The sequence below is a fragment of the Paroedura picta genome, chromosome 2, assembly GCF_049243985.1.
Source record: "Paroedura picta isolate Pp20150507F chromosome 2, Ppicta_v3.0, whole genome shotgun sequence".
Lineage (NCBI taxonomy): Eukaryota > Metazoa > Chordata > Lepidosauria > Squamata > Gekkonidae > Paroedura > Paroedura picta.
In genome coordinates, this window is record NC_135370.1 from 94,979,311 (window position 1) to 95,005,876 (window position 26,566).

General features: G+C 40.5%; 1 protein-coding gene across 6 annotated transcripts in view; it reads right to left on the reverse strand.

The window, feature by feature from the left end:
* LMO1 (LIM domain only 1) overlaps window positions 1–26,566 on the reverse strand; it is a 119,947-nt gene that overhangs the window by 74,983 nt on the left and 18,398 nt on the right. Inside the window, exon 1 of one of the 6 annotated variants that reach the window (XM_077321712.1) lies at window positions 13,124–13,154. The exons of the other annotated variants lie outside the window; for them this stretch is intronic. Coding sequence (XP_077177827.1) covers window positions 13,124–13,139 — 16 coding nt within the window. The 5' untranslated portion in view covers window positions 13,140–13,154. Of the gene's footprint in view, window positions 1–13,123; window positions 13,155–26,566 lie in introns of those variants that run through there. 6 annotated transcript variants of the gene reach the window in all.

The following is a 26,566-nucleotide window of genomic DNA, read 5'->3' on the forward strand; positions in this document are numbered from 1 at the left end:
CTTATTTTTTCTGAGGCACCATGGTGAAAAACAAGTTGCACTCTTCCTCTATATCTTCTTCATAATAAAAGGGCTAGAGACTTTCAGAGAAGGGGGCCTGGTCCTAAGGGGGCATTTCTCTCACATTCTTCCTTGTAGCTATGGGCTTGGGTATCACACTGGTACTAAGTTGTCAAAACTACACTACACCATCACAGTTTATAATGTAGGAGCAATCCTCAGTAGCAATCCTTTCATCCAAATAGCATAACATATAACAGAGGACTGCAAGTGTAAATTAATTTATTTATTTCCACAGTGGAAAGGCTTGAATGACATGGATGGAGCAAATCACCTAGGTTCTTACTATACAATTGTACCCTTCTTATCCTGGCCAGTCAGATGTGAAAGGACCACTTGACTGCCCTGCACACATAGTGCTGTTATTCTGAATGCTATTTGCAGAATAAAGTAATCAAGAAGCAGTTCCAGCACCAATGACTGCAGATGAAGGAGCTATGGGGTATTAAGAAAGTGTAAGATTATTTAAAGGGAGGGAAGGCAGCATGGTACAGCCCCATCCTATTAGATCTTGGAAGCTAAGCAGGGAAAGGAGACCACCTAGAGCAGGGGTAGTCAAACTGCGGCCCTCCAGATGTCCATGGACTACAATTCCCAGGAGCCCCCTGCCAGTGAATGCTGGCAGGGGGCTCCTGGGAATTGTAGTCCATGGACATCTGGAGGGCCGCAGTTTGACTACCCCTGACCTAGAGGAAGGCCATGGCAAACCACCCCCGCTTCTCATTTACTTTGAAAACCCTTGCTGGGTTCGCCATAAGTCAGCTGCAACATGACAGCACTGTACACTCACACAAAATTAATTAAAACTATAAAAACATTAAACTACAATTTGCTGTTAGTGAAAATGCCATCTTTTTAAAATATTTTCTATTTCATTGTCTATTAGAGAAAGATTTAGTCAATCACACTATCAATTAAAATCTACAGTACTCTATTTTATGGTATACTCAATGAAAGAGTAGCAAACAAACTCATTTGAATATCAAAATTAGCTTATACCATGAAAAGATGGCCATTCAAGTTCGTCTACTTAAGGATGAAATGAAGGAGAAGAGAGTGATAGAAGCTGCTTTGGCTTACCACTAGGCATACAGTAGATGAATAAACAAACAAGTAAATATTAATGGTTTGTACTTCATAGTTCTTTGAGAAAAAGACTGGTTAATTTTTACTGCAGGACACATTTCAAGTGATAGAAAAGTCTGAACTAATTTACTGAACACTAAACCTGAAAACATGGATCTTCACACATGACAAAAATAATGAATTTTTGACCCATAGATGCTGTCCCCAAGGTATTTTAGCAGAGTTTTCACTTGCACTGTACTGATGAGATCAGTGAGACCAAACACTGTGCTCATTTAATAATGTATAAGGTGTAATGCCATATAAGACTGTCACTGGAAAAGATTTGAATCTAAATATTAAACACAGTTCTACTCTGCCATCATGCATGCATATTAAAGTTATATTCAGATTTGGCATGCCCACTTCAAAGGGACAGTTTCTTTCTCCCCCCCCCCCCTGTGTCTGCAAACCTGCGGTACAATTTTTGTCAAAGCAGTTCTTCTATTATATTGTCAGAGAATTATTCTTCAACATGGTTTTACACTAGAAGATACTATATTAGTTCAAATGGAATATTTTCATAAGATTGTGCAAAACAAATGTTGATAAGGATCACCAGCATTGACAATGGTTGCGTAGATGTGTGTAGGCAAGAACTACAGTGAATACAATAGCCTCGAGACAAGATTCAAGGAAATAGCTTTAAAGCTTTTTTTAAGGGTTTCCTCCTGTCCAATGCAGAAATTCAGTGATCAGGGAAGGGCTGGTTTCATTGTAGACTATCTGCTTGCCGTGCAGAAGGTGGCAGTTTCAATCCCTGGCTTCTCAAGTTAAAGGCATGTTGGACCACCTTCTAGACGGTGTAGAAGATGGGGTGGGTGCAGAAGGCTAGGCAATTCACACTGTTTTATGCAGCCTTGCCCCCAATTTTTGGGCCGGCTGCATGGCCTGGAAGCCAAGGCCAGCAGACCTGAGAGTTGGTGATTTCCAATGTGATCTGCACCACATATGATAAAGAGGATTCCTCTTGAGTGTGGACATTCCAGCACTGAAATGATAAGTTGTGCTTCTTTTATCACTGTAAGACTTTCTGATGGAGAACTGCAAGCATTTCACCTGCATTTGGAACACACCCATCTCCCAGTCAAGAATGTGAAAGCATCCAAATATCACAGAAAAACTGGAAATAGGAAGTGCCATTTTACTTTCTGATTCAGTACTGCTGAGCTTCACAGTTTAGTGGAGGCTTGCTGGTTTGAATACTTTTTTTGAAAAGCAAACACAAATAATATCATCTATATGCTGGTTTGCATGTAAATCGTGCCTATACCCGTTCCATTGCTATATAAAAGTATAGGAGACGAGGGTTGTTCACAGTCACCACACTTGTTTTAATGCACAGAGCTGGAAACTACACTTTGTAAAATATATTCCTTATGGATAGGCACGGTTGTATAGGACTGAAATTGCATGAGTTGCAATGGGATAGCAAATGCTGTTTTATATGCTGAATGTTTTATGCCTTTAAGGAATAAATGCATTCAGAAATAGCAGCAGGGACCTCCTGTCTCTAAAAGCAAGCAAGTAAAGTAGCATTTACTATTCTTAATTAATGGCACCTTGATGGGAAAATTTAAGTTATTTCTGAGAAGGAGATTTAGATGGATATGAAATGGGTAAAGGCCTCTTTCTTTGGCTACAAAAAGTTCACAGTGATCTAAAGAGTAAATTTGATTCCATGGTTCGGAATGGACTAATTTTGTTTCAGACACGTTCTTAAAATGAGCCATCTTCAAAAGATGACACTGTGCTCTCTTTATTATTTTTAAATGATGTATCAAAATGCAGATTAAAGTATCTCAACCACTGCAGAACTTCACTGATGATCACAATCTACAGTATCGGGAGGCAGTAATACATCTTGATCATATCCTCCTATGGATTATTAAGAAAACCTAATGTAGTAGAACACAGCAAAGTAGCTACTTAAAAAAAAGAAATTCTAACATAATCTTCAGCATACACAGCAAGTGTACAGCACCAGAATTTAGAGTTTCCACACTATGGTGGTACCATTTAAAAAATGACAATAGATTAATTCCCTGGACAGCAGGTGATTTTAGATGGTTTCTGTGGGCTTGATCACAGCCAGCAAGGGTTAAATTTTCTGTTTTAGACAGCATCTATGTTAAAAGATAAGTGAATGGGTGCAAACTGGCCATGGTCAAAGGCATGGCTACAACCACACCTGCAAAGGCTTATTGTTCCATACTACTGGATTAAAAGGTGGGCAGATATAATATGAGAAGAGGGTTCAGAGCATGCTCTTGAGCCATGGAGGAACTGGAAGATGGAACATACCAGGAAGCTTACAACTAGCTGATGCTCACCAGTTCTGCCCCCATCTGCTCACTCCCGGCCTCCTTGCCTTCTCTTCCGTTGCCTCCTGCTTCAGCTTAGGAAAAATTACAAAACACCCTGCTTTCCAAGGTCGGAGTCTGGAGTTTTCCTGTCCCAGTGTCCTAACCACTGGGCGTATTGATAATTTGCCACAGCTGGTGTGAGATACAGTAAGAGAAAGAAAGTGGACAGAAAGAAGAAAAGTTATTGACTTAGTTGTACTTGCAGTTCAGTTGTGAAAAGATTTGGACCATGAACATGCCTTGATCCTTCATTTAATATACCTCTTTTCCCACAGAAAATTCCATGACTGGTGTTCTAGTACTGACAGTCCACCTGGGTAAAGTTTTCAGAGAATCATTTCTCACTCCCCCCCCCCCCCCACAATGATGTCCCTATGGACAATTTTGGGCAAGATTTTCAGGTTATTACTGTTAAAAGGAGAGGTCAGAAACTATTTGGACAACTTAAATTAATTCAACTCTACATATACTAATGAAACATGCTCCTGAAGTCTGATTAACTTGATTATCTAAAGGTTATAGACTATATCAGAAATCATCAGAATCATTATATCAGAAATCATCAGAAACCTATTATAGCTTGATCTTGATACCAAGGCTAGAAAAGCACGGGCATTCCAGTTCCCGAGAAAGCAATGCAATTCTAGCCATTTGGATCAAAAGGAATGGATTGCTAGTAGTACAGATTTGTTAATAGAAGAGCACATTAAACAGATGTGATCTTTAAATAAGGAGAAGCAGTAAATATTCCAATACACCTGTATATTAGCAAGGCTTTGTATATGTTGTAATGACTCAAGTAAATGAAGGGATCTGGAGCAGAAACGATCAATATATAAATGAAAGTGTACTCAAGAGAAACGTAATATATGGATATGGCAAAGTCAAAACGGCAGACACCATCAAGGTGGGGCCTGCAGGAAGTTATTACTGGGACAAGTCAATTCTTTTTCAACATGGCAATTTTTTAAAAGCATGTTATTTTTTCAGAGGAGTGCTTCACATGGGATGTTTGAACAATTCAAAATTGTCCAAACACTGGACAAATTAAGCTCAACTGCATTAACAATTATGAAAAATGGTAAATATCGCAGGCAAGTTTTAGAATAATTATGCATAGCACATTTTAAATCCCAATACCAGAATTCTGTAAAAACTAGTATGCAATACCTTAAAATAGAACAAAGCACAATAAAGCACTGTACAACACATTCTCATCATAAAAACTGCTAACTAATCAACAGTTAAAGGTCTTCTTTGTGTGCCTTCCTAAAGATAGAAAAATATATGTCACCTATAAGGACACAGTAGACACAGTGTTTGGACCATTTTAATCAATATCATGCATGATGGTCCTGCAACTGTCTAGTTAACTGTGGCTAGGATGGGACAAGTAATTCTTCCACATTTCTGTACCGCTCCTGACTGGCTCATTTGACCACTTCTATTGTCAAGATGCAGAACCGGGCACCGCCAGAAGATATACACAGTTAATTTGTACAGAGAAATGGATGTTGGATGATCTGAATGTAGTTGGTTTTCATGCTTGTACATATTAAAATTAAACTCTTTTGGAAGTAAGAATGAGAAGTCCCCATCATCATCAACCCAGTTAAATTCAGGATAAAGGTGTGCCTCAAAATGTTAGGAACCAATTTGTTTCCATGCAAAGAAGGTTCCAAGTAAAAGGCCAGCTATTCTAATCAAGGACAGCCAATGGAGGTGATATCACCTGTGTAGCAAAAACATATCGGGGAAAAAAAATCAGAAAGCTATGTTCATTTTTTACCTTTACTGTAAATGAAAAGATTGGCTAAATTTCCATTTGCCTGTGCAAAATGTGAGAAGACATGCCATTTTCTGATACCAGAAAGACAAATATTTGCAAACCCAAAAGACAGCTTCCTCACTTTTAAGTGATGGAAAGTCAATTTGCATCATAATTACAACCAAGACTGGATAGTGTTACGTTTAGTTAAAGCAGTAAACTACTATAATAAAAATGCACCTGGGGAATATTTAGAGAAAGCACTAATGATTTCTTCCCTAGTGGTTAATAAATTCACTTCCAGATCAATTTGTTCATGATAGAAACTTGAGAACATAAACAGTTACACAAGCACATTAGAGTGTGTCTTTTTCAGTATAAATGATTTATTACAATGATTAGCAGCACATAAACAATTTAAAATACAACTCTAATTAGTTTTTTGGAAGAAAAAAGGGGGGGACCCTTCCTAACTCTCCTTCACATTATGTTTTACTTTTCTAAGTGTGTACTTTTTAATTAAATCCAAATGTCACAATAAATTTAAAGTGTTTTATTACCACTCTGGCTAACTAAGCCATTCATGCAAACACCCATTATATTAAACCAGATGTAGAACCAAAAGGGACTGGGGAGGGGAAGAAGGGGTGGGAAAAGAGGCAATCATTTCTGTATTTGACAAGAGACTTTGTAAAAGGTTTAAATACCACACAATTTCTGGCAAGCATTTTCAATTTTGCCAGGAGACGCCGGTCAACTAATTGATGTTTAATAACATTTCCAAGTATGAAAGCATTAAAGTGTCCTCTCTTGGGCCAGAATTGCAGAGGATAGAGCAGAATCTAAAATAACAACATGAGTCTTGAGACTGGGACCTTTCTTTTAAGCATTTAAGAACTTCAGTTATAAAAGGTTAGTTTATAGTCTGCATTAAACTTTATATTCTGGATAAATGCATGGACACTTTCCTAAAATGATGTTACAGGAAACACCTGGATTAGTAACTTGCACATCTTCCTATCATGCTTTCAGGGCAAAATCTGAACAGCCATTCTTATCATTTCCAAGTACAAACAGGCATGGGTGACACTTGTAGGGGGAAATGTTTCAGATTTTACACACACAGGAGAAAGTGGTAGTGATAATGATAGAGGAGAACATAGTCATGCCTTGATGCAGACATAACACAAACAGCAATTTAACAAATATACTTTCCTCTCAGCTTCCAACTCTGGTTAAAAGTTAAGTGCGGGAGAGAACTAAAACAAATTTAATACCATATCCAGTTAATGATGCCAGTGAAGGAAAGGTGAGGATTAATGTGGCAGAGAGTAGAAGGGCATGGAAAGGCATGTGTAAGACACAAGAAAAGGTCTGCAATGTTGTAGCTTCATCAGGGCAAGTGACTCATAGATCCTTTATTAATACTTGTTTCAATATCTAAAAGCGACTCAGATTTTAAGATGAAAGAACAATGCAACAAGAATCAGCCATTAAGCAGCACATCCATAATATCTTCTTAATCTTCTGCTACATAACTTTCCTTCCTATTGAGTTTTTAAATTTCTTGACATTTCCCTTCTCAATCCTTACAACTAACTCTGATCTGATGGGAAATTACCCCCATGGAGTCAACAAATAGTGGCTGATCTGAATAAACAAGTCACCCTTGAACAAAGTGTTCTTCCACTTTAATGAACAACACCTTATCATATTTTAATTCCTGTTTTATCTGAAAAGCAATGATTGGGTGGAAAGCTAGTGAATACTCTAAGATCAAGAATTCAGACTGATTTTTTCATGACAATATTACCACAGCAGAGCTTTCTCTGCTTCTTCTCAAGAAATGATGAAGTATTCATCCTCTCTGCTTGTTGGCTTCAGTATATAGACACTGAATAGTTAATGAGGGCTTATAGGGTATTATGGGGAAAAAACACAGTAAAGATCTCTGGGATGTTCTCTCTAAACTTTATCCCAGTTTGGGTGGGAAATACAAACTTCTGTGACATGTAAGAATACTATACAAGCAAAACACTTTGTGCCCAGAGAATTTCCCACTGCTTCCACAATCTTTCACAGCCTTAACTTACACCTCAGGTTCCTCTAGAGTTCCTATGTTTTGAAGTATAAGAATATAAATTTACCACAGCTTTTGGAAACCAGACATGAGAGATTACACACAAAATACTCTCTGCGCTCATTCAATAACACTCATAAGAGCTGAACCGCTGTGTCCTCTAGAATCACTTCTCAGTGTAACAGTTCTGAAGATCTGAGCTCCTACTTATGGGTTTCAGTGACAGTTTCCCCAAATAAACCCGCGTCTCTTTTTGAATGGCAAGCACCTTTGGAACTCTGAAACTGAGTGGTGGGTGCACCCACAAAATGACTTCCACAAGAAAGGGAGCCAATTTCAAAATGGTTGCTGCAAGAACTGGAGTCAAACACATAATCTCAGGGAGTGAAGTCATACAAAATTCTAATAGTAACCCTTCAACATCTTTGACAGATGCTCTTGTTTAACAGGACACTTTTTAAAATGAACATACTGTTTAATAATATTTTATTGCATTCCTACAGCTTATCTTCAGTCATATAGCGAAGATCCTTGTGTTATGGTAGCAGTTGCTGCTGAAGCAACTTTTAAGAAATATGCACAGTCACTCAGATCTCCAGTGGCTAATCAAAAACTCTGTTAGGACCCCCCCCTCATGGTCTTGCCCACTTTCTAAAAACATTTGGCATCCACAGACACCATGGCACCTCTGGGTAGCACGCCAGAGAACCAGAGAAAGAGAGGGAGAGGGAGAGAGAGAGAAAGGGAAAGAGAAGGAAAAGAGAAAGAAAAGATATAGTTTAGTGAAGACCAGTTTTAAGTATCCCACATCTTTGTAAACAGGTAAACTGACTAGAATACAGACAAGTGGAAATAGTTACTTGGTCACTGCTACGTACAAGTAACCTCTGCAAAAGAATCAACTGATGATACAAACTGCAACGGCAGGTCCCTTTCTGGATGGCTGTTAAGATATGAGATTGCTCACACAAGCTAGGCAGTGCATCCAGACATCTCTCATGCCCAGTCCTCTCACAGTGGCACTGGCAGGCATGGGAGAAGTCACATTTGTGCACATCAAGAACAGACTGCAGGCGCTGAAAGCATTAGCAGCTGCTCCTCTAAATTTTTCCAAATTTTTTTCAAACTGATTTCCTCCTGCCAAGATAATTTTTTTCTTTCCCGTGCCTTTTCAATTTCCCTTTTCTTAAAGAAAGAAAAGTGTATTTTTTGAAAGCATGGGATTAAAAGAAAAGAAAAAGGCCAGCTTCTGAACATACATGGATTGAGAAGAGGTCATTTGCCAAAAATACCACCTGCTAGTATCCATATTGTTTGCTTGAAAAAGCCTATTGAGAACTGTAAAGGACACCACATAAAGGATTTCTAAAACAGATTACTTAACATTGGAGGGAGGCAGAAATGTTCTGTATGCAACCAACTTCTTTTCAGATGAGTTTCTCTTTTCTCTACTCCCTCCACCCTCCCAAAATCCAACAATTAAAACTTTGTTCCCACTTCAATTTAAAAATGTCTCTATGGACTTTCATACAGCAACTTTGATAAAGCACAGTGGAAAGAATAGCATACTGTTTTGAACTAGAACGAAAAGATGAACTATTCTTCAGGTTTCCCATTGAAGCTATCACCTACTCCACCTACTGGTGGCTATCTAGGTTGAAATCCTGAGTAGCTCCCCAGTTTCCTGCTTCAATTAGGGCCAGAGTGGATATGATTTTTAAACACAGAGGGTCTATGTTTAAACCCATAACTACCCTCTTAGTACAGGAAAAGGCTGGGTAGGGTGTGTGACTTTAAAGGGAGAAGATAGAGTTGTCAGGATGCAGCCAGAAACTTCCAAGAGCACTGGGTGAGACAGGGACAAGACATGCAAGCATCAGGCCGGCATGTGTCAATCCTGGTGAAAATAGGAAATGATGTTATAGCATGAAGGAATCTGATTTGTCAAAACTCTGGTTAAACCATAGAGGTTTAGATGTATCCTAGATTATGATATCACTTCTGGCTTTGGCTGGAACTGATGTCACACTCCAGCAAAATGCCATCATGTCTCTCATTTGCAGTCATTTTTCTCCTATCAGCCCTTCAGGTGATGGTGGACAACAATGGAGATTGCTGGGAAATTTCCATCATAGCACCACTAGAGATTCTTACAATAGCAGGAGACCTGGCAGCCTCTCTAGAGTTACCAATATCCAGGTAGGGGCTGGAGATCTCCCAGAATTACAATGGGTCTCCAGACAACAGAAATAAGTTCCCCTGAAAAAAAAATCAAGTTTTGGAAGGTAGACTCTGGCAGCATATCCTTGCTGAGCTTTCTCCCTACCCCAAATTTCACCCTGCTCAAACTTTACCCAGGTTCCTCCCCCAAATCTCCAGGAACCTCACAACTTGAGGTTGGCAACCCTAACATTTCCCCTCCCTCCCATTTTCTCCCTGCATACTTTCCCATGACATGCCTTTTCTCCCAGCTGAAGTTACTTCTTCAGTCAGCCTTTGGAGAAATGTATGGGGATAGAAGCTACCAGGAGTTAAACCACAGTGGGAAGGCTGTTGCAGACTGTCATGTTAAACTTCAGATTCCTGTTCAAAAGAATGGAACATTTTTGTGCTTTCAGTTCTTCACTAGTAGTTCCCAAAGTCATTTTTTAATTAAAGCCTTTAATATTTTTTGTTTTATATGACAGCTGCACAAAAGGCTTAGAACCACTCAATTTGAGATCTGAGTACTGTAGAATCTGACATTGGACCAGCAAAAACAAGGGGCCGGGGATAGAGGATACACTATTAAAGGCTCCAGTTAATAGAAATCAAGATAAACCAAGATCCATACGCATTCAACCACAAAAGGTTCGCCTTAGTCAAAGACTTCCAAGGAACTATACTTGTGCAGAAGTGCTCTTACATAGCTGTCAAACTAAGATAGAGTAGAATATAAGCCTCATAATAAAATTAGGTAGGTAGGTAGGTAGGTAGGTAGGTAGGTAGGTAAGAAGGAAGGAAGGAAGGAAGGAAGGAAGGAAGGAAGGAAGGAAGGAAGGAAGGAAGGAAGGAAGGAAGGTCTCTTCCTCCACCCCATAGGAAGAGAGGTAACCTTCTCAAGGAAGAAGAGTTTAAGTGGATAAATGGAAAAAATTGAAAGGTTACATCTTCTGTTCCTAATGTTAACCTTTTCTATGATAGTTTTTAAAAAGAAAAATCTTAAATTACCTGTTACATCTATGGTTTGCCTTAAATCTGAGAGATTTTAAAATTCTCAAACCAGTACATGTATTTTGATTGAGATTTTGATCTCAGATCATTAGACTAGGAACAGCAATCCATCAGATACTCATGGTCATGAGATGTTTCCAGCATTTCTTTCTATTCATCAGATCTTTCTGATCATGGCAAAGTTGATCATGGGACCATTGTGATTAGTAGCCAAATGAATCATGGTTACTGCAGGCATGCAGATGGAAAGGAATGAAGTAAACTTTGCTCCCAAAAGATGGTATGTCAACATCTATTGATATTGTAGCACCAGGAGATGGCAGTGCACCTATGGAGGAAGTGATTTTCCCTCAATCCCCCTCATCAGCATATTGAACCCCACCCACCTCCCATGGCTACCTGTCCATGTGGGCTTTGCAGTCCCAGGAATCAACTTTCCCAAGGCTGGAAGAAATGCTGGGAAGAAAGGACTGTGAAACATGTGCCCACAGATTACTGCATCTAATGTGTTGATACTAAAACAAGATGGTGATGAACTGGTTTAAAGAATGCAGGAATGTATAGGCAGATATAAAATAACTAAGTACAGTCTGCCTTTCTGCATTTTCTTGTATTCTCTGAATAAAGGTGCTGTACACAGCAGAGGGAATAGAGCATTGGTTCTCAACACGGGGGTCAGGACCCCTTTGGTGGTCAAATGACCCTTACATGGGAGTTGGGGCACGGCAAGCAACTTGGCCAGGGGGTGTCATCCACACAACAGCCTTGTGGGGTAGCTCGAAATAGTGTTCATCTCTCTGGAACAGCAGAAAAGAACGAGATCGGCATAGTGGGACAAGAGGCAGAACTGAACCGAGAAATCCCAGGAAAAAAACAATTTATATACAATCATGAACAATGGATCTTCATGCCATTGGTCAATTTCGGTTTAATATCTGTGAAAGAACACTCACTTAATGTTATGGTTGGGGGTCACCACAACAAGAGGAACTGTATCAAAGGGTCATGGCATTAGGAAGGTTGAGAACCACTAGAATACAGGAAGAGGTAAGAGAGGCAAACATTGGAATGTATTCTCTGGAATGCAGACAGGCATGTCACTACAGGCTGAGGAGGGGGGAAAGAGGCAGAAGCTAGCTCTCATCCTCCTACCCACACCAAAAATTCAGACCACCTGAATGGGAAATATTTTACTTCTCTGTTTTGGAAGGAAGGTAGCAGGCAACTGTAATTTTGGTGGGATTCTCAGGAACAGAGGCAAATGCTTCCTCTTCCCAACAGAAGGCACACTCAGCTTGGTGAAGTGGTTAAGAGTGGTGGCGTCTAATATGGCAATCTGGGTTTGATTCCCCACTCTTCCTCCACATGAAGCCAGCTGGGTGGCCTTGGGCTCACCACAGCGCTGATAAAGCTGTTCTGACCGAGCAATGATATCAGGGCTCTCTCAGCCTCACCCACCTCACAGGGTCTCTGTGGAGGGAGAGGAAAGGGAAGGCAAATGTAAGAGAAATTAAGAAGAGGAAGAAAAAGAGTTGGTTCTTATATACCGCTTTTCTCTTCCTGAAGGAGAACCAACTCTTCTTCAAACTTATGGGTTACAAGGGATGCTGAGTGACTTTAGTTTTATTAAAAAGGTTCAAGTGTCTGTGTGTGAGGGAAGAAGCTGGCTTTTTAAAAGGTCACAGCCAAACATAATTTGTATACACTTCTGCAAGAGTCAACCTTGCAGGTCATGTATAAAGGAGTGGGATGTTTTAAAACAAAAACACTGCCTGGGTGAAGCAAGCAAAAGTTCAACATCTTATTTTGATATATTTGTTTAATTTATTTCAGCACTTTTCTCCCATCCTGGCTCTGAGACCGTTACTGTGCTGGAAGAAAAATGCTTAAATCAGCAGAGTACAATGAAGAAATACAGGGGAAGTGGAGACTTGGATCCCTATACCCACCCCCCACACCAATTATACCCATTCACATATCTGAGGAATCTAAGAAAGCAGAATAAACTTGCCAGTTTTGCCATATCATATATTCTTGCCACTGTTTCTTGATGTTGCAGTAGGGGGTGTTTTTTTCCTGATCTGACTGAAATTTAGCAAGGAAGATACTTTGTTGCGGTTCCAGCCCCTGAAAATTTATTCCCAACTAGTAGAAAGTTAAATGTGGCTTCTAATGGAAATATGTTTTTTGTTAAACCCAAATCCCATTCAGCTTTGCTTTCTGGATTGGATTCCGATAACCATTCTTCCACAGTCTCTGTGTTCCCTGAAAAGCTTTCTCAAAGGCTTCAGGATCTGTGTAGAGACACTCCATGGGAAAGATGAGCAGAAATTGCTCCACCTCCTCCCCCCGCCCAAGTTCCTGCACAGAGTGGCAATTTCCATCACAAACCAAGCCTTTTGCAACCCCTCCCCCATATCTCACATGCTTCCTGAGGGTCTCTCCCTCAGCCTTCAAGAGCAGCCTTGCTAGGTGTTGCAGAAAAAGGGACATGCTCCAAGGGCTGCTCACCTGGGTCCAACAACATAATGTCTCAGTAGGTATGCAAATCCTGTCCTGCAAACCAATAGAATATTTAATTTAGCAAAAATAGTAATAAACAAGCTATTTTTGTGCATAGTAATAAGACACAAAGGCAATATTTACTATTTCATGTCAGTACCTAGACAGTTATATGACAAAATGAACCGACAAGGATGACCTGAAATGTCAAATGTTGTTGTATTCTTTATCTTGTGTGGCAAATATAAAATTTATTCTTTCTATTATCATTACAGAACACTACTTGTGGCACAGAGTGGTAAGGCAGCAGACATGCAGTCTGAAAGCTCTGCCCATGAGACTGGGAGTTCAATCCCAGCAGCCAGCTCAAGGGTGGCTCAGCCTTCCATCCTTCCGAGGTCGGTAAAATGAGTACCCAGCTTGCTGGGGGGTAAACGGTAATGACTGGGGAAGGCACTGGCAAACCACCCCGTATTGAGTCTGCCATGAAAACGCTAGAGGGCGTCACCCCAAGGGTCAGACATGACTTGGTGCTTGCACAGGGGATACCTTTACCTTTACCTTTTACAGCACATTACAGACTTGTGGTATAGAAACCCCAATATTAACTTCCCTCTACATCTCGGCACTGACCATCTGGATACCCCATGCTGCCTCTGAAAGTACTGTATTAGGAAAAAGGGTTTTTGCCATTTGGAATCACTGTATTGTTATTGGGTTTTAATGGAATTTTATGGAGGTTTTATTGTATTATTGAATTTTTTGTGAAACCTGCTGCGAGCCATTGTCCGAGAGTGGCAGGCTAGAAATCAAATAAATAAACAAACAAACAAATAAATAAATAACACATGCACTGGTAATTTAGTAATAACTCTGGACCTGTACAGATAATACTTGATAATTTAGAAACTGAGAATTGACTACAAAATAACATGTTAGAACGTCCACTGCTTAAGATACTTGGTTGGCTAAACCAGGCATGCTGAAATTAAAAAGAGACAAATCTTGCATTCAAAACTATAGACAAACTACTATCTGGAAGAGTGTGAAAATGGAAAGCAAAACGAGGTATTGTTTAAACACAGGGAGAAGGAGGACAAATATATCCGAAGAAAGAACATTCTTTCACTAAGGAACAGATGAAAAGGGAAAATAAGCATTATGTGCATTACCTTGTATGTGGGCAACTGCACTGTTTAAGTACCAACAACTGTTCAGCCATAATCATAATTGGAAGGCTCACATGTACTATGCTACAAATTAACAAGACCTACTTGAAAATAGCCTAATCAGTACAGCAAAAAGAACAGCATTTGAATCAAACTTAACTCAATCCACAAGTAGTTAAACCAGTATCAATCTATTGATCCATTCATGTCAACTAGGAGTTTACAGTCCTTATAGAAGATCTCTGTGCCTCTAATCAGATTCTTAGTGAGTTCTAAAGAGATACTGGATACATCAGTTTCTAAACTTCTCTCCTGTGGAAACCAAGATTACTTCTGAGCTAGCCAATTATAGTATCCCAAAAGATGTGTTTTATAGCCATAATGGGATGAGTTGCAGGGACACAGATAAATGTAGATTACATCCAAAAGAAGGCAACAAAAGCCTCAAAATGTCATCCAAGCAACAAAACCTCACAAAATGAGTACTCCAGGAAATGTATTTGTTCATGCTGTAAAGCAGGAGTCTCCAGAATAGAAGCAGTGGCTGGGGAAATTCAGGTGTTGGAAGGTCTTCCCAGTTCCTCCCACTTCTCTTTCTCTGAGTCAAGGACCAAGCAAACAGAGTTAACATATATTTGTGACAGTAGAGTTGCCAACTGCCTCCATAATGCTGACGGGGGAGTGTGGCCCTCTCTGGGACCTCCCAGACATGCTGTCATCAACTGTTGCTGAACCCCAGAAGAGCATCCAGCATTCTGATATTATGCAGAAGTGATGTTATCATGTTGCCAATGTGTGTGCGTGACACTCTGACTTTTTGGAAAATTCTATGGCAATAAAATTAATTTACCATAGAGTGTTGCCCCAACTAGTGAGGCGGGAGAATGTGGGCAGTGGGAAAGGATCACCATGAAAGCAGCTTTTTTTTGGGGGGGGGGGATTTCTCCCTAGTTTCTGAAAGCCTGACACAGAGGAAGCCATGCCAAAACAGGGGTTCCCCCAGTCCTAGCGGGGATGTGGCAACCCTGTGTGATAGCCTAATGTAAACATGGATATGATGTGAGGATAACATAGAAAGTTGAGAATCACCATCTTGTAGGCTAAACATGTGACAGAGAAAACACCTCAAGATTAGGATTTACTTCATAGTAGTTAATATAGGCATTCACTTATGACAGTGCAATCAATCTATATCACCAAAAAAAAATTAGCATAGCAATACTATATGCTAATGTTACAGTGTTAAGTAGTTATGTGTTAGAAAGATCAATGAGGCCTTGGTTTTATTTAAAGAGGGACACTATAGTACACATTTCTAGTCCCCCCCCCCTTTAGCGCTATCTCCTGCCAGTGAAGCATTTTCCTTTCCAGCCCAACAGCACAAACCAAACTCCCTAAACAATAAAAATTATGACAGCATTCAAGGGGAGTGTGAGCAAGTGTGAATGTAAGGATTAACAAACTAATAACATTCCTCTGTCCCACTTACAGAAAACAAAGAAAAAGACCCTGTTTAAAACAAAGAAAACTGACAACTATTAGTAATGAAATGAGATTTAAAAAACAAAAACAAATAGATATTGGGTGATAAAATTTTTTTTAAAACTATTTGTAAAACTTTATCTGAAAACACAAATAGCTCAGTGGTATCCTACTGCAAGGAGAAGTTACATTTTGTTTGTATAAAATATTTGCTTCTGCTCCAATATTTGCCAACAATTTTGGGCTCCCCGGATATGAAACAACAAACACTGCCCAATCTGGGTGCAGATAGGACAATCCAGGGGTGCATACAGACCTATCAGAGGGGGACTAAGGAGACAAAATTTGGGGGTCATACTATTTTTTAAAAAATATTCTCACGCAGTGTTGACTGCAGCCACTAGGGGCACACAGAAGGCAGAGCACATTTCTGCAAAGTTGACCATGGCTCATTCTGCATTTACTGTGTTTCTTCCATTGTGGATCCTGCTGAATTCAGATTGTTTTAAACTCAGGTCTTCCTCGATTCTCCCCCCCCCCCCTTGAAACAGAAAAGTGCTCTGCATGTGATCCGGGAAGCTCAGAAGGGAAGAAGAGCCAAGCACATCAGGAGCCTCTTTTTTTTCTTGAAGGGGGGGGATTGGAGGATTGGAGACAGCAAAGGAGGAAAATCTGATCCAGGGTCACTCTGGATCAATCATGCTTGTTGCAGATGAAAAATTTAAACTGCCCAAAATAAAAATGGAAATCGCATTCAGTGTAGACAGCAGAAACTGAATCGACCTGGGATTGGAATAAAAGCTCCATGCATATTCATCCCAGGAGACTGATGGAAACTGCTGAAAAGATCTTGCTAAAGTCAACCAAAACTGCACTGGAACAAGGCTAGCCTGGCCAGCAATAGGATGCAGCCTCCTAAAAAGGTCTATGGTTTCCTTTTTCCATTAGTTTCACCCAACTTCTGCACAGCCAGATCTTGCCAAGAGGCAACCGTGATGGTTGTTGTTGTTGTTAGGTGCGAAGTCATGCCCAACCCATCGGGACCCCATGGACAATGATCCTCCAGGTCTTCCTGTTCTCTACCATTTCCCAAAGTACATTTAAGTTTGCACCAACTGCTTCAGTGACTCCATCCAGCCACCTCATTCTCTATCATGATCGTTCTCATGATCATCCTGAAGCTGACAGCTTGATTTTGACTTTATTTATTTTCTGATGAGTTTGCCTGCCACAAATGGACAGAAAGATGGGCATATGGATCCTTTTTATTATTATAGATGCATGCTAAACGCCAGCCAAGTAATTTGCTTTTTACATTATTTGGTTTAGATAAGGGTCATATGGGGGACAGATGGAATTTTTGTCTGGGGACCCATGATGTCTCTCAGCAGCCTTGGGTGCAAGGTGTGTTTGTCTCAGATATAGACATTTAGTGCAATTTCACACGTAGGATACAAGGGCTATTGCCCTCTCAATGAGTGCTGAATTAACTGATAATCAGAGATATAATGCCTGTGAGTGTGGAGGATCCATAAAGTTATCCTGAGTAATCGCTGTTGATTGTAACTCCTCCATGAAGCTCAAGGCTCTGGAAGTATTGCTAAAGCTGCAGTACAAATGATATCAGCATATAAACGCAATGACACTATGGTGTAGAAAGCACTGAAAGCCCATATTGACCATATTATTATGTAAATCATAAAACACAGCCTCACATACAAAGATGAATTTTGAAAAAAAAAATTACCCTCCCCAAAAATCTAATTTCATCAACCAACCTGCTTGTTAGAAATGTGGCTGAGCTGATTCATCCATGTGGTAAAGCCCTGTTTACCATGCAGTCACTCAAAACGAAACTCCGTATCACTACCTGAACCAAGAGGTAATATGGCTCAAGCCTGAATTTTAAAGCTGAGCTCATTGAATTTTAAAGCTGAGCTCATTTAAAGCTGTGCTCACACTTTCCTCATCTCAGTTGGATTTTGTGAATACTACAAGTTTCACTAGAATGTCCTTCCTTGTACATTTAGTCATGATTGTAACCCATTGGGAGAAAAATACTTAGGCCTGATAGATATACAAAGTTCCAGCTGGTGACATAATGTCTGCAAGTGTGGTGGTCACGAGTGTTGAACAATGCAAATGTTAAAGACTTTGCCCAGAGTTCTAGAGGCCCCACATCCCATGAATCATGGGACATTTGCAAATGCTTACTAAAATGCATTGAAAGTGGACTGAAAGTGTAATATTCAGCATGTGCAAAACCACAATAAGTAACTCTGAACTCTCTTCTTGATTCTGTGTGCCAGCCAATGGGTATACAGTCTTCTATGAAAGGCTACATGGTTTAAGCTTTGAAAAATCAATAGGCTATACTGAACAAGGCTTCTATGAACAAAGATCTATCTTACTCAGTATTTCTGTCCATTGAGGTACTCAAATGCAGCAACAATGTACCAGGATAATAAAATAAAAATAGCCTGTAGGTAAAATTGTATGTGTAGAGTTTTCCATACAAAGTGAATTTTGATTAAAATGTTGGTTATATCCAAACAACATGACTTGCCCAGAATAACTGGTTTGAGATTGCAGCCCAAGGCTGTGGTACACAGACCACTTAATCCAACATATTTGCATTTAAGCTTTTTTGCAGAAAACTGACATCAAAAGGGAAGTTAGGATCTGAACTGGGTTATACTTAGAGATACCGACTCATTTGGTTTGTTACTTCTACCAAACATTGACATTAAAATAATGGAAAGTAACATACGTTTATGGATATGAACAGCTGAACCATACAAAAATAAATTTAAAAAACACCAAAGGCAAAAACAGCTTTCCTAACCTCTCCATAAAGTAAATTAGGACCTGGTCCTCTAAAACAACTAATCATCAAAGGGATACTTTTCTCAGTCTCTAACAATTAAAAAGCAATGCCAGATGTATAATAAAAATTTGATCTGATATATTTTATATTTCATTTTACTTGGAGCATGTTACTATTGCATTTACAGTTTTAAGAAAAAAAGGTTGATTTAACCATAGAGTTTCCAGCAATTCAGAGAAATACATGAACCAGAAGGGACATTGCCAGCAAGCTGATGGCCTTTTTTCCCTGTAGAACTGGCAATATGCACTAGCCTCTCGATTAGGGTTCATAAGATGCTTATATAAAAATATAATCAAACCATAAAGTTTCCAGTGATTCCTAGAGAGGACTGATGTCACTCTAGGTTTTCCCTGAAGTGGTGTCACATTATCCCTAGCAGCTGCCAGTATGCTCCTGCTCCCTACCAGTCTCCTGCTGGCTTTCTGGCAACCCTAGCAGAGAAAGGCAGAGAGATCTCTTGACTGAAGAGCTTCCCTTCTGATATCAGTAGATCCATATACATGAAGGAAACATGCACGCAAGGGCTTGCGTCAAACGGTAAAGTGTTCCTTGAGTGTTATTTTTCAGGTGACAGCATTATATCACTTTCAGGGAAAACCCAGAGTTCCCAGCAATTCTTAGAGGGGTCTGCAGCCATGTCCAGATTTTCCTGGAAGTGATGTAACTAGGGTTGTCAGATCTCTCCAGCAAAATAACCCCCCCCCCCACACACGCATGGTGGAACCTTGCTACCGCCACTGTGATTCCTGGGGGGACCCATTTTGGCACCAGAGAAGATCCAACGCTGAAATGTGTCCCCCATGTGGATGCAGCACACTGCGGAGCATACAGCTCTGCAGCAGCACACTGGCAGCAGACAACTGCTCTAAAAGAAACCAAAGTAGCTGTTTTGCCTTTTCTTGCTTGAATGATCAGTATGAGGTACTTTTACTTGTTATTGCATCTGTCTTCTGGATCAGTGGTCCCCAACCCCCGGTCTGAGAACCGGTGCCGGTCCGTAGCTCAGTCGGTACCGGGCCACGGCTTCTCCTCATCCTCCTCCCCGGCTACTGCTCACCTTTGATGCTCTCTGGTGGCCACCATGACTGAGGCTCCCCCTTGGCGTGGCACTGTGCAGCTGCTGCTGGCAAGAGCCCCCAAGTGGGCGGTGGGAAGGCAGGGGCACCAACAGGAAAGCAAGTAGAGCAGGGGCTCAGGCGGTGGCAGTGACATCCCTCGGCAAAAGACTACTCCCCTGGGCCTCAGTAAAATTGTTAAGCATTGACCGGTCCCCAGTGATAAAAAGGTTGGGGACCACTGCTCTGGATCATTCCTTCTTATAGCAGTTGTCTATGCTTCGTAGGCTTTGCTGCTGAGGGTATCTCTTTGAAAAAAGGATTTACCAGAACCTTGTTCAGATTTCTGCATCAACTTTCAGCACTGCTTAAAGGAGTCATGCTTGTCCCTGGATTAAACACAATAAAGAGACTTTCTACTTAACCCTTCTTCATCATGCTCCCAAAGACATAGACTCATATATTGGCCACACAATATGTTGTTTCTTTTGCTTTGCTATATTGTTTCTCTTTCAAGGAAGAGGGAAGCAACCCCGATTCAGATTAAGGTATTTTCTGCTGATTTGTGCCTTATAACTTTATGTTATAAATAAACAATGAGGCAACAAATACTCTTTCTACTATGACTCACAAGTAGGTGTTGACATACAACAGTCCTTCAGATTTCTTCTTAATGCTTTCCACCTTTGATCTAGCTACTAAATACACAAGCAATGGATATTATTATAAAAGAAGAAACATATGTAAACATTCGCCACCCACTCACACATGAAAGCAGAAGCTACTTCTGCTATTATATATTCACATAACTAACCTTAGGTCTTAATTGTTAAAACTTATTCTTGTATGGCAAGTATACTTCTGTTTAAACTGAAATGGATGCAGCATTGCATAGTATTAAAATGTTAGAGGTCTACACATGCTATTGGTTTAGTCATATGTTACCCAAGAACCACTGATGGCAGCCATAAAGCTTCTCTTAAATTATTAAGCATAAAACACCAGACTGTAATATTTTGCTAAACCAAAGCACAGACACAGACAAAGATGTCATTTCAATATTTGAAACCAGCAAGTTTAATTTAAAATAAGAGCAAACCAATAAGCTCAGAAAATAGCACTCTGTGAGAGGAAAATTACACTGCTAGCGAAAAAAAGGGGAAGGACTTAAGAAATTTATAAAAGTAATCTCCAAGTGGAAATTAGAAATCAACCCCTAGAAACAGAGTAACACAAAAGAAATATTACTGTCCACTTTCTAAATCAATATAACACTGCTACACGACAGAATTACCATGGTAACTCAAGTAAAAAGAATAAAGCAATTCTTATTATTTCAAAATAAAATCACAGCCTGAAGCCCAGCTTTTATTACAGCTGCTGATAGATTGCTGGCTTGTATTTATCTGAAATATTGCTTTTCAATCAGCTATTTTATGAATGTACATATTTCGCTGAGCAGCCCACTTAAAGAGTGCACTTTTAAAAAAAAAAGAAGCCTGAAAAAGGCTAACAAATGAATGATATATATATATAATGTGTGTGTGTATATAATATATATAATAACAAAGTGAGAAAAAAGGTTCTGGCTGGCCCAGAACTTCAGGATGGCAAATCTCACAGTGCACAAGTATGTGATTAAAATCCAAACAAGACCCCGATTTCTTGCACTGTGAGGATTATGTGCCTGCAATATTACAGGTAAAATATTGTATACAAAGCTGGCTAAACCAAATATTTATCACAAGTCTGCATTTGATCTGCTGGAAACTTTTAGTTGTTTAAAGTTAAGTGGGCATATGCTGGAAATGTTTTAGAACTGTTGACTTCCAATTCTCACAGGGTTTCTGAAAACCATATGACAACCAGGCTGCCATGTGCCTACAACACACACATTCTTTGCACTAAGGATGGGAGGCCAGCAGTCGATTTCCTGCTTTCCTTGTCTAGCACATTTTCAGGTGTCCAAATAAAAACAGATGATCGGGAAGGGAAGGCGACAATCGTCTTAAACTAGCAAGTCTGCGGACTAGTTCACTGAACTCCAATGTCGCAGACTTGCCAAAGCAGTAACTAAAAGAATGGAACTATTTCTTTTGAATCACTGAGGATATGTGTTGAATTTGTTAGGGAATGTGAGTGTATCAGAATGATTTGGAGGTTAGAGAGTCACTGCGAGAGAAAGCAAGTGGTTCCCACGAAGGAAGAGGGGAAAGCTCCTGTTCTTCTTCCTGACCTCCACCTGTGCAGTAACAGTATTAGGATATATGAATTCTGTCCTTATTGTTATTTATTTACTTTTACATTTATACCTCCGCCCTTCCATAGAGGATTTATAAGCCTAAATCAGATTCCTGTATTTAAACATTCCCCAGTAAACATAAGCTAGATCGTTCTGCCTGAGCTCTCTGGTATTTCTCCCCGCAAAAAATGGACTGAGGGGCAGGGAGTAGAGCATGGGATGGGGGAAGTAGCTCATATATTGCTTCTACCAGATGACTATGAGGACAGAACTACCTTGGATGAGTTATTTCTACAAGCATATAAATTGTGACTAAGATTTGTGTATTTTCATAGTTTCCTTTTAAATATATGTTATGTAGTAGGTAGTTTATGAAAACTATGTGAAATAAGTCTCTGAAAGAAGACTGCTCCATTAAGTGACCTTAACATGTATGGTGATTTTTCCAAATAATGGGGTTAAATGTGGCACAGGGAAGAGGAAAGAATTCAGGTAACTAGCACAACAGAGGCTGTGTCCATTCTAATGGTTTCCATTTATGCTCTTGACATGTAGATCAACCCTCAGAACCCACTTATTACTTTTGATAGTTTCAAAAAAGCACACTATGGTATTGAACTTTCATTCTTCGCTGCTACATTGGTTCTAGCACTTTAAGTTGAAATTTCTCAACCTCTCAGTTGCTTTAAGATTTCTTTAAGCTTGACTTGTGCCTAATACTACACTAGAATGTTGAAGAATTATTCACATTTGTCAAATTCTTTTGACAGAAAATATCAAACACGAGAGGAGGGAGTTAAGAATCTAGTATTACACACTGACCACTGGCTCATTTTTCTACCCTTTTGTATGAAATATGGTCCAGTACACAGTATTGAAGGCTGACCTACTAACGTAAGGTTCAAATTTAAGTTTAGCCAGAAATCCATGGAGTAACCTCCACACAACTATTTGTCTTTGTTTATACCATCTGTTAAACTAGAATGACATACTATTTTGTAGGGATGTGCTAAAAACTGAACCGTAATGCTCTGTGGCCTAATTGAGCTTTTCAAGATTATAGACATTTTCAAACTGCTTGCTAATGGATTTTTTCCCTGTCATTTCAGACAGATCCTTTTTAGTAACTGGTTGCTATCATAATTTATTTACCTGTTCATACAAACCTGCTTGCATTGGGTTAGCAAAGTGTGGTTGAGCCACTTTTGAGGGAAACTGCTTTCTTCCATTTTCTACCCCTTTGTTGTGCTTCTGAATCACTGTGGTGTGCGGTTTAAAATGCCCATAGCATGTCCCACTAAGCCACTTTCCCCCTGCCCTTATTCATCATGCAGTCTTCTTTGGATTTTTAAAAATATTCTCTAAGGTGAGCACTATAGCATTGAACCAATATAGTACTTCAGAGCTATCGCGGCACCATTGAGATTCCTGGACTCTATTGAATCAATTAAGTCCTATATCAATTTATATAACACTGAACTTAGAATGCTTTTAAAAAAAACTCTGAGGGAGATTACACAGTGAAAATTGCTATAAAGCTTCAGAGATAGCTAATTAATAGAAGGAAGATTACTGTATGAAACTCCCATCCCTCTATTGCTTAACTTGGCCTACTGGATAAACCACCTTTATTCCAATAACTTTTTTTCTTAGGTCTCCATATGCCCAACACATCTGAGCTAATAAAAATCTAAAGTTTGTCATCAGTATGATTATGGGGATAATTTGCATAATCAAATTGGCACTTTAATGTAGACCGAGTAACCCATGGGACTATTTCAGAATACAATTTATTGATTGATTTGTTTTCTGCCGCTCCCAGCAAGCCATTTCATGGTGGGTTACAAAATAAAATCCCACAATAAAAAACTATATCCCCATTAAAACTATATATAACCTGGCAGCAAAATATTTCCCACCCCCTAGCCACTAATTCAATGAGCCTGGAGGATCATTGTCCATGGGGTCGCGATGGGTCGGACACGACTTCGCACATAACAACAAGCCACTAATGGCTATCTCTCAGTGCACCACAGGGCTACGATGCGAGTGATCCACCAGCTGCGATGGTTTGGCCAGGTGGTGCGCCAAAAGATCTTCCATGCCTCAGCCTCAACCATAAACCTGGTGGAAGAGCTCCATTTTGCAAGCCCTGCAGAATACCAGAAGCTCCCACAGGGCCCTCAGCTCTTCCAGGAGCTGATTCCACCAAGTTGCAGCCAGGTGAACTTCCCAGCGGCCAGGAATCACCAACAAGTTACTACCCACAAAGTGTAAAGCCCATCAAGAGGTGTAGGGCAACAGGTGGTCCCTCAGATATGTGGGTCCCAGACCACAAAGGGCCTTAAAGGTCAAAACTAAAACCTTGAACCCGATCCAGGATACAACTGGCAATCAATGCAGCCACCTTGGCACTGGTTGGATAAGGGCCCACCAAGGTGTTCCTGTGAGGACCCTAGCAGATGCATTTTGTACCAGCTGCAATTTCTGAGTCTGGAACAAGGGCAAACCCACATAGAATGAGTTGCAGAAGTCAATTCTGATGGTGACCATCGCATTTCTGCCCAGGGGTGCGGAGTTCAGTTGCACCCCAGCCAGAGTGGGTAAGCATCCTTCCTGAGCCACCTTTTCCCTTCCCAGCCATAGGAGCTCCATCTTGGAGGGATTGAGTTTCAGATGACTCTGCTTAAACTACTGCTTCCAAACATCTGGCAAATGGTCCCCGGGGGGGGGGGGCGGTGGAGTCCATGAGGAGGCAGAGCTGGGTGTAAATCTCAGAGCACTATAGTGCCATAATAGGAAGTTGAATTTATTCTTTTTCCTTTGATTTCATAATACAGTTCAAAGTGGAATTAGCACATCTATTTGACAGATGCATGTTCCTACTGCAGAGACAGGTAACACATCTTCCAGTGACTTACATTCTCCCTACCTTTCACAAATCCCTCAGCATGGGGACACATTGATTTTTTTCTGTTGAGATTTCTGATCATATGCACACATACACACACGCAAAAAGAGGCCATGACAAATCAGCTATAGAATATGAACACTTACCTTGATACATATGGATCACTGCAATCACATAATTCATTCAGCACACAACACTGCCAAACTCTGAACTTTCTCTATTATACTGACTGTTTGTATATAAGGAACACAATACTCCAGACGCAGACCTCAAGTTTAATATCTGGGTTTTTTTTAAGGCCTACTTCTGGTAAACTAGAAAGCACTTCTTGCTGAATTGTGGATTGGGGGTTAAGCTCTTTTTTTTCCATCTAGGAGGATTAAGCAGGAAGGTTAAACCTAACCCAAGAACACAGTAGTTTCCCTTTCCTGCCTGGGTCCTCCAGAATAGTTTCTTTTTTCTGTACAAAACTAAGTAGCAGGGGAGGTCAGTGACAGTGCAGAATTTCAAGAAAACCTCTTGAGAAACAATATCTGCACTGCAGTCTCCTTCACATGGATGGAATTGTTCAGAGATGTTCATGCTGCTGCCTGGCCGTCACTGGACGAGAAAAAAGAATGCTGGAGATCTCTTCAAGGGTCTGCAGGATTTCCAAATGTTAAGCTGTGCAATAGGACACTGCTACACTGTAACTTGAATGGTTGAAGAATGAAAGCGGTAGGTCTGGTGTTGCCAGCCTCCAAGTAGGAGTTGTAGAATCTCCAGATGACAGAGATTCATTCCATTGCAGGGGGGTGGGGGGTGGATGACTGCTTCAGAGTGTGAACTCTGTGGCATTATACCCCATTGAGATCCCTCCCCAAAGCTGCCTTTCCCAAGCTTTACCCCTAAATCTCCAAGAATTTACCAATCCTAGATGGCAGACCCTGACCATTTCCACATTAGGACTGATTCTGCACAAGGAGGCCAGGCTGGCTTTTGTATGGCAGTGGGGCTAATCCCTGCTTATGCATTATGTCAGTGCCCGCCCAGCCCCCTCCCAGACCTGGCCCAATTTAGGGCATCTGATGCACCATGGCAAGGGAACACAGATGTTTCTGCCTTCCCTTTTTTGCTATGGGTGTCTTTGGCTGCCATGGCAGGCCAGGCCCATGCACACAGGGAAGAGTCAGGCCTTTCAGGCCTGGTTCCTCCCCTGCCTACGGTGTCCCAGCATGGACAGAAATGCCCGTTTAGCTCTATGGTGCTTCACAGTAGTGCAAAGCCAGCTGGTGTATTTTCTTCCACAAAAGTGGGATTGTGTTGTGCCATGATTCCACCTTCATGAAAGTACCCCCCCACCACCACCACCATTGCTGCTGCCACCACAGAAAAGCATGGCGGAACCTTTCTGTCCTGATGGCGTGTGTGAACACCAAATTACAGGGTACGTACTTTCCTTCTGTTCATACATGAGAAGCCACAGGACATGCTGCCCTGCCACAAAAAAACAGCAGCAACCCAGCACAGCCGCCATGCATAATCGATCTGGGACACATACCTTGTTTAGCCTCTCTTTCAATTTCCTTTGGATGCTGTGAGTTGACACTAGTGTTTCTGCATTTGGGCTTTCCTGTCCTTCTTTCCCAAGCTGAAATTTGCAACATGCTTTCCACACTGAGCCCTGCAGAGGCAGCCTCCTATGATACTTTTTTCCCCTTCCC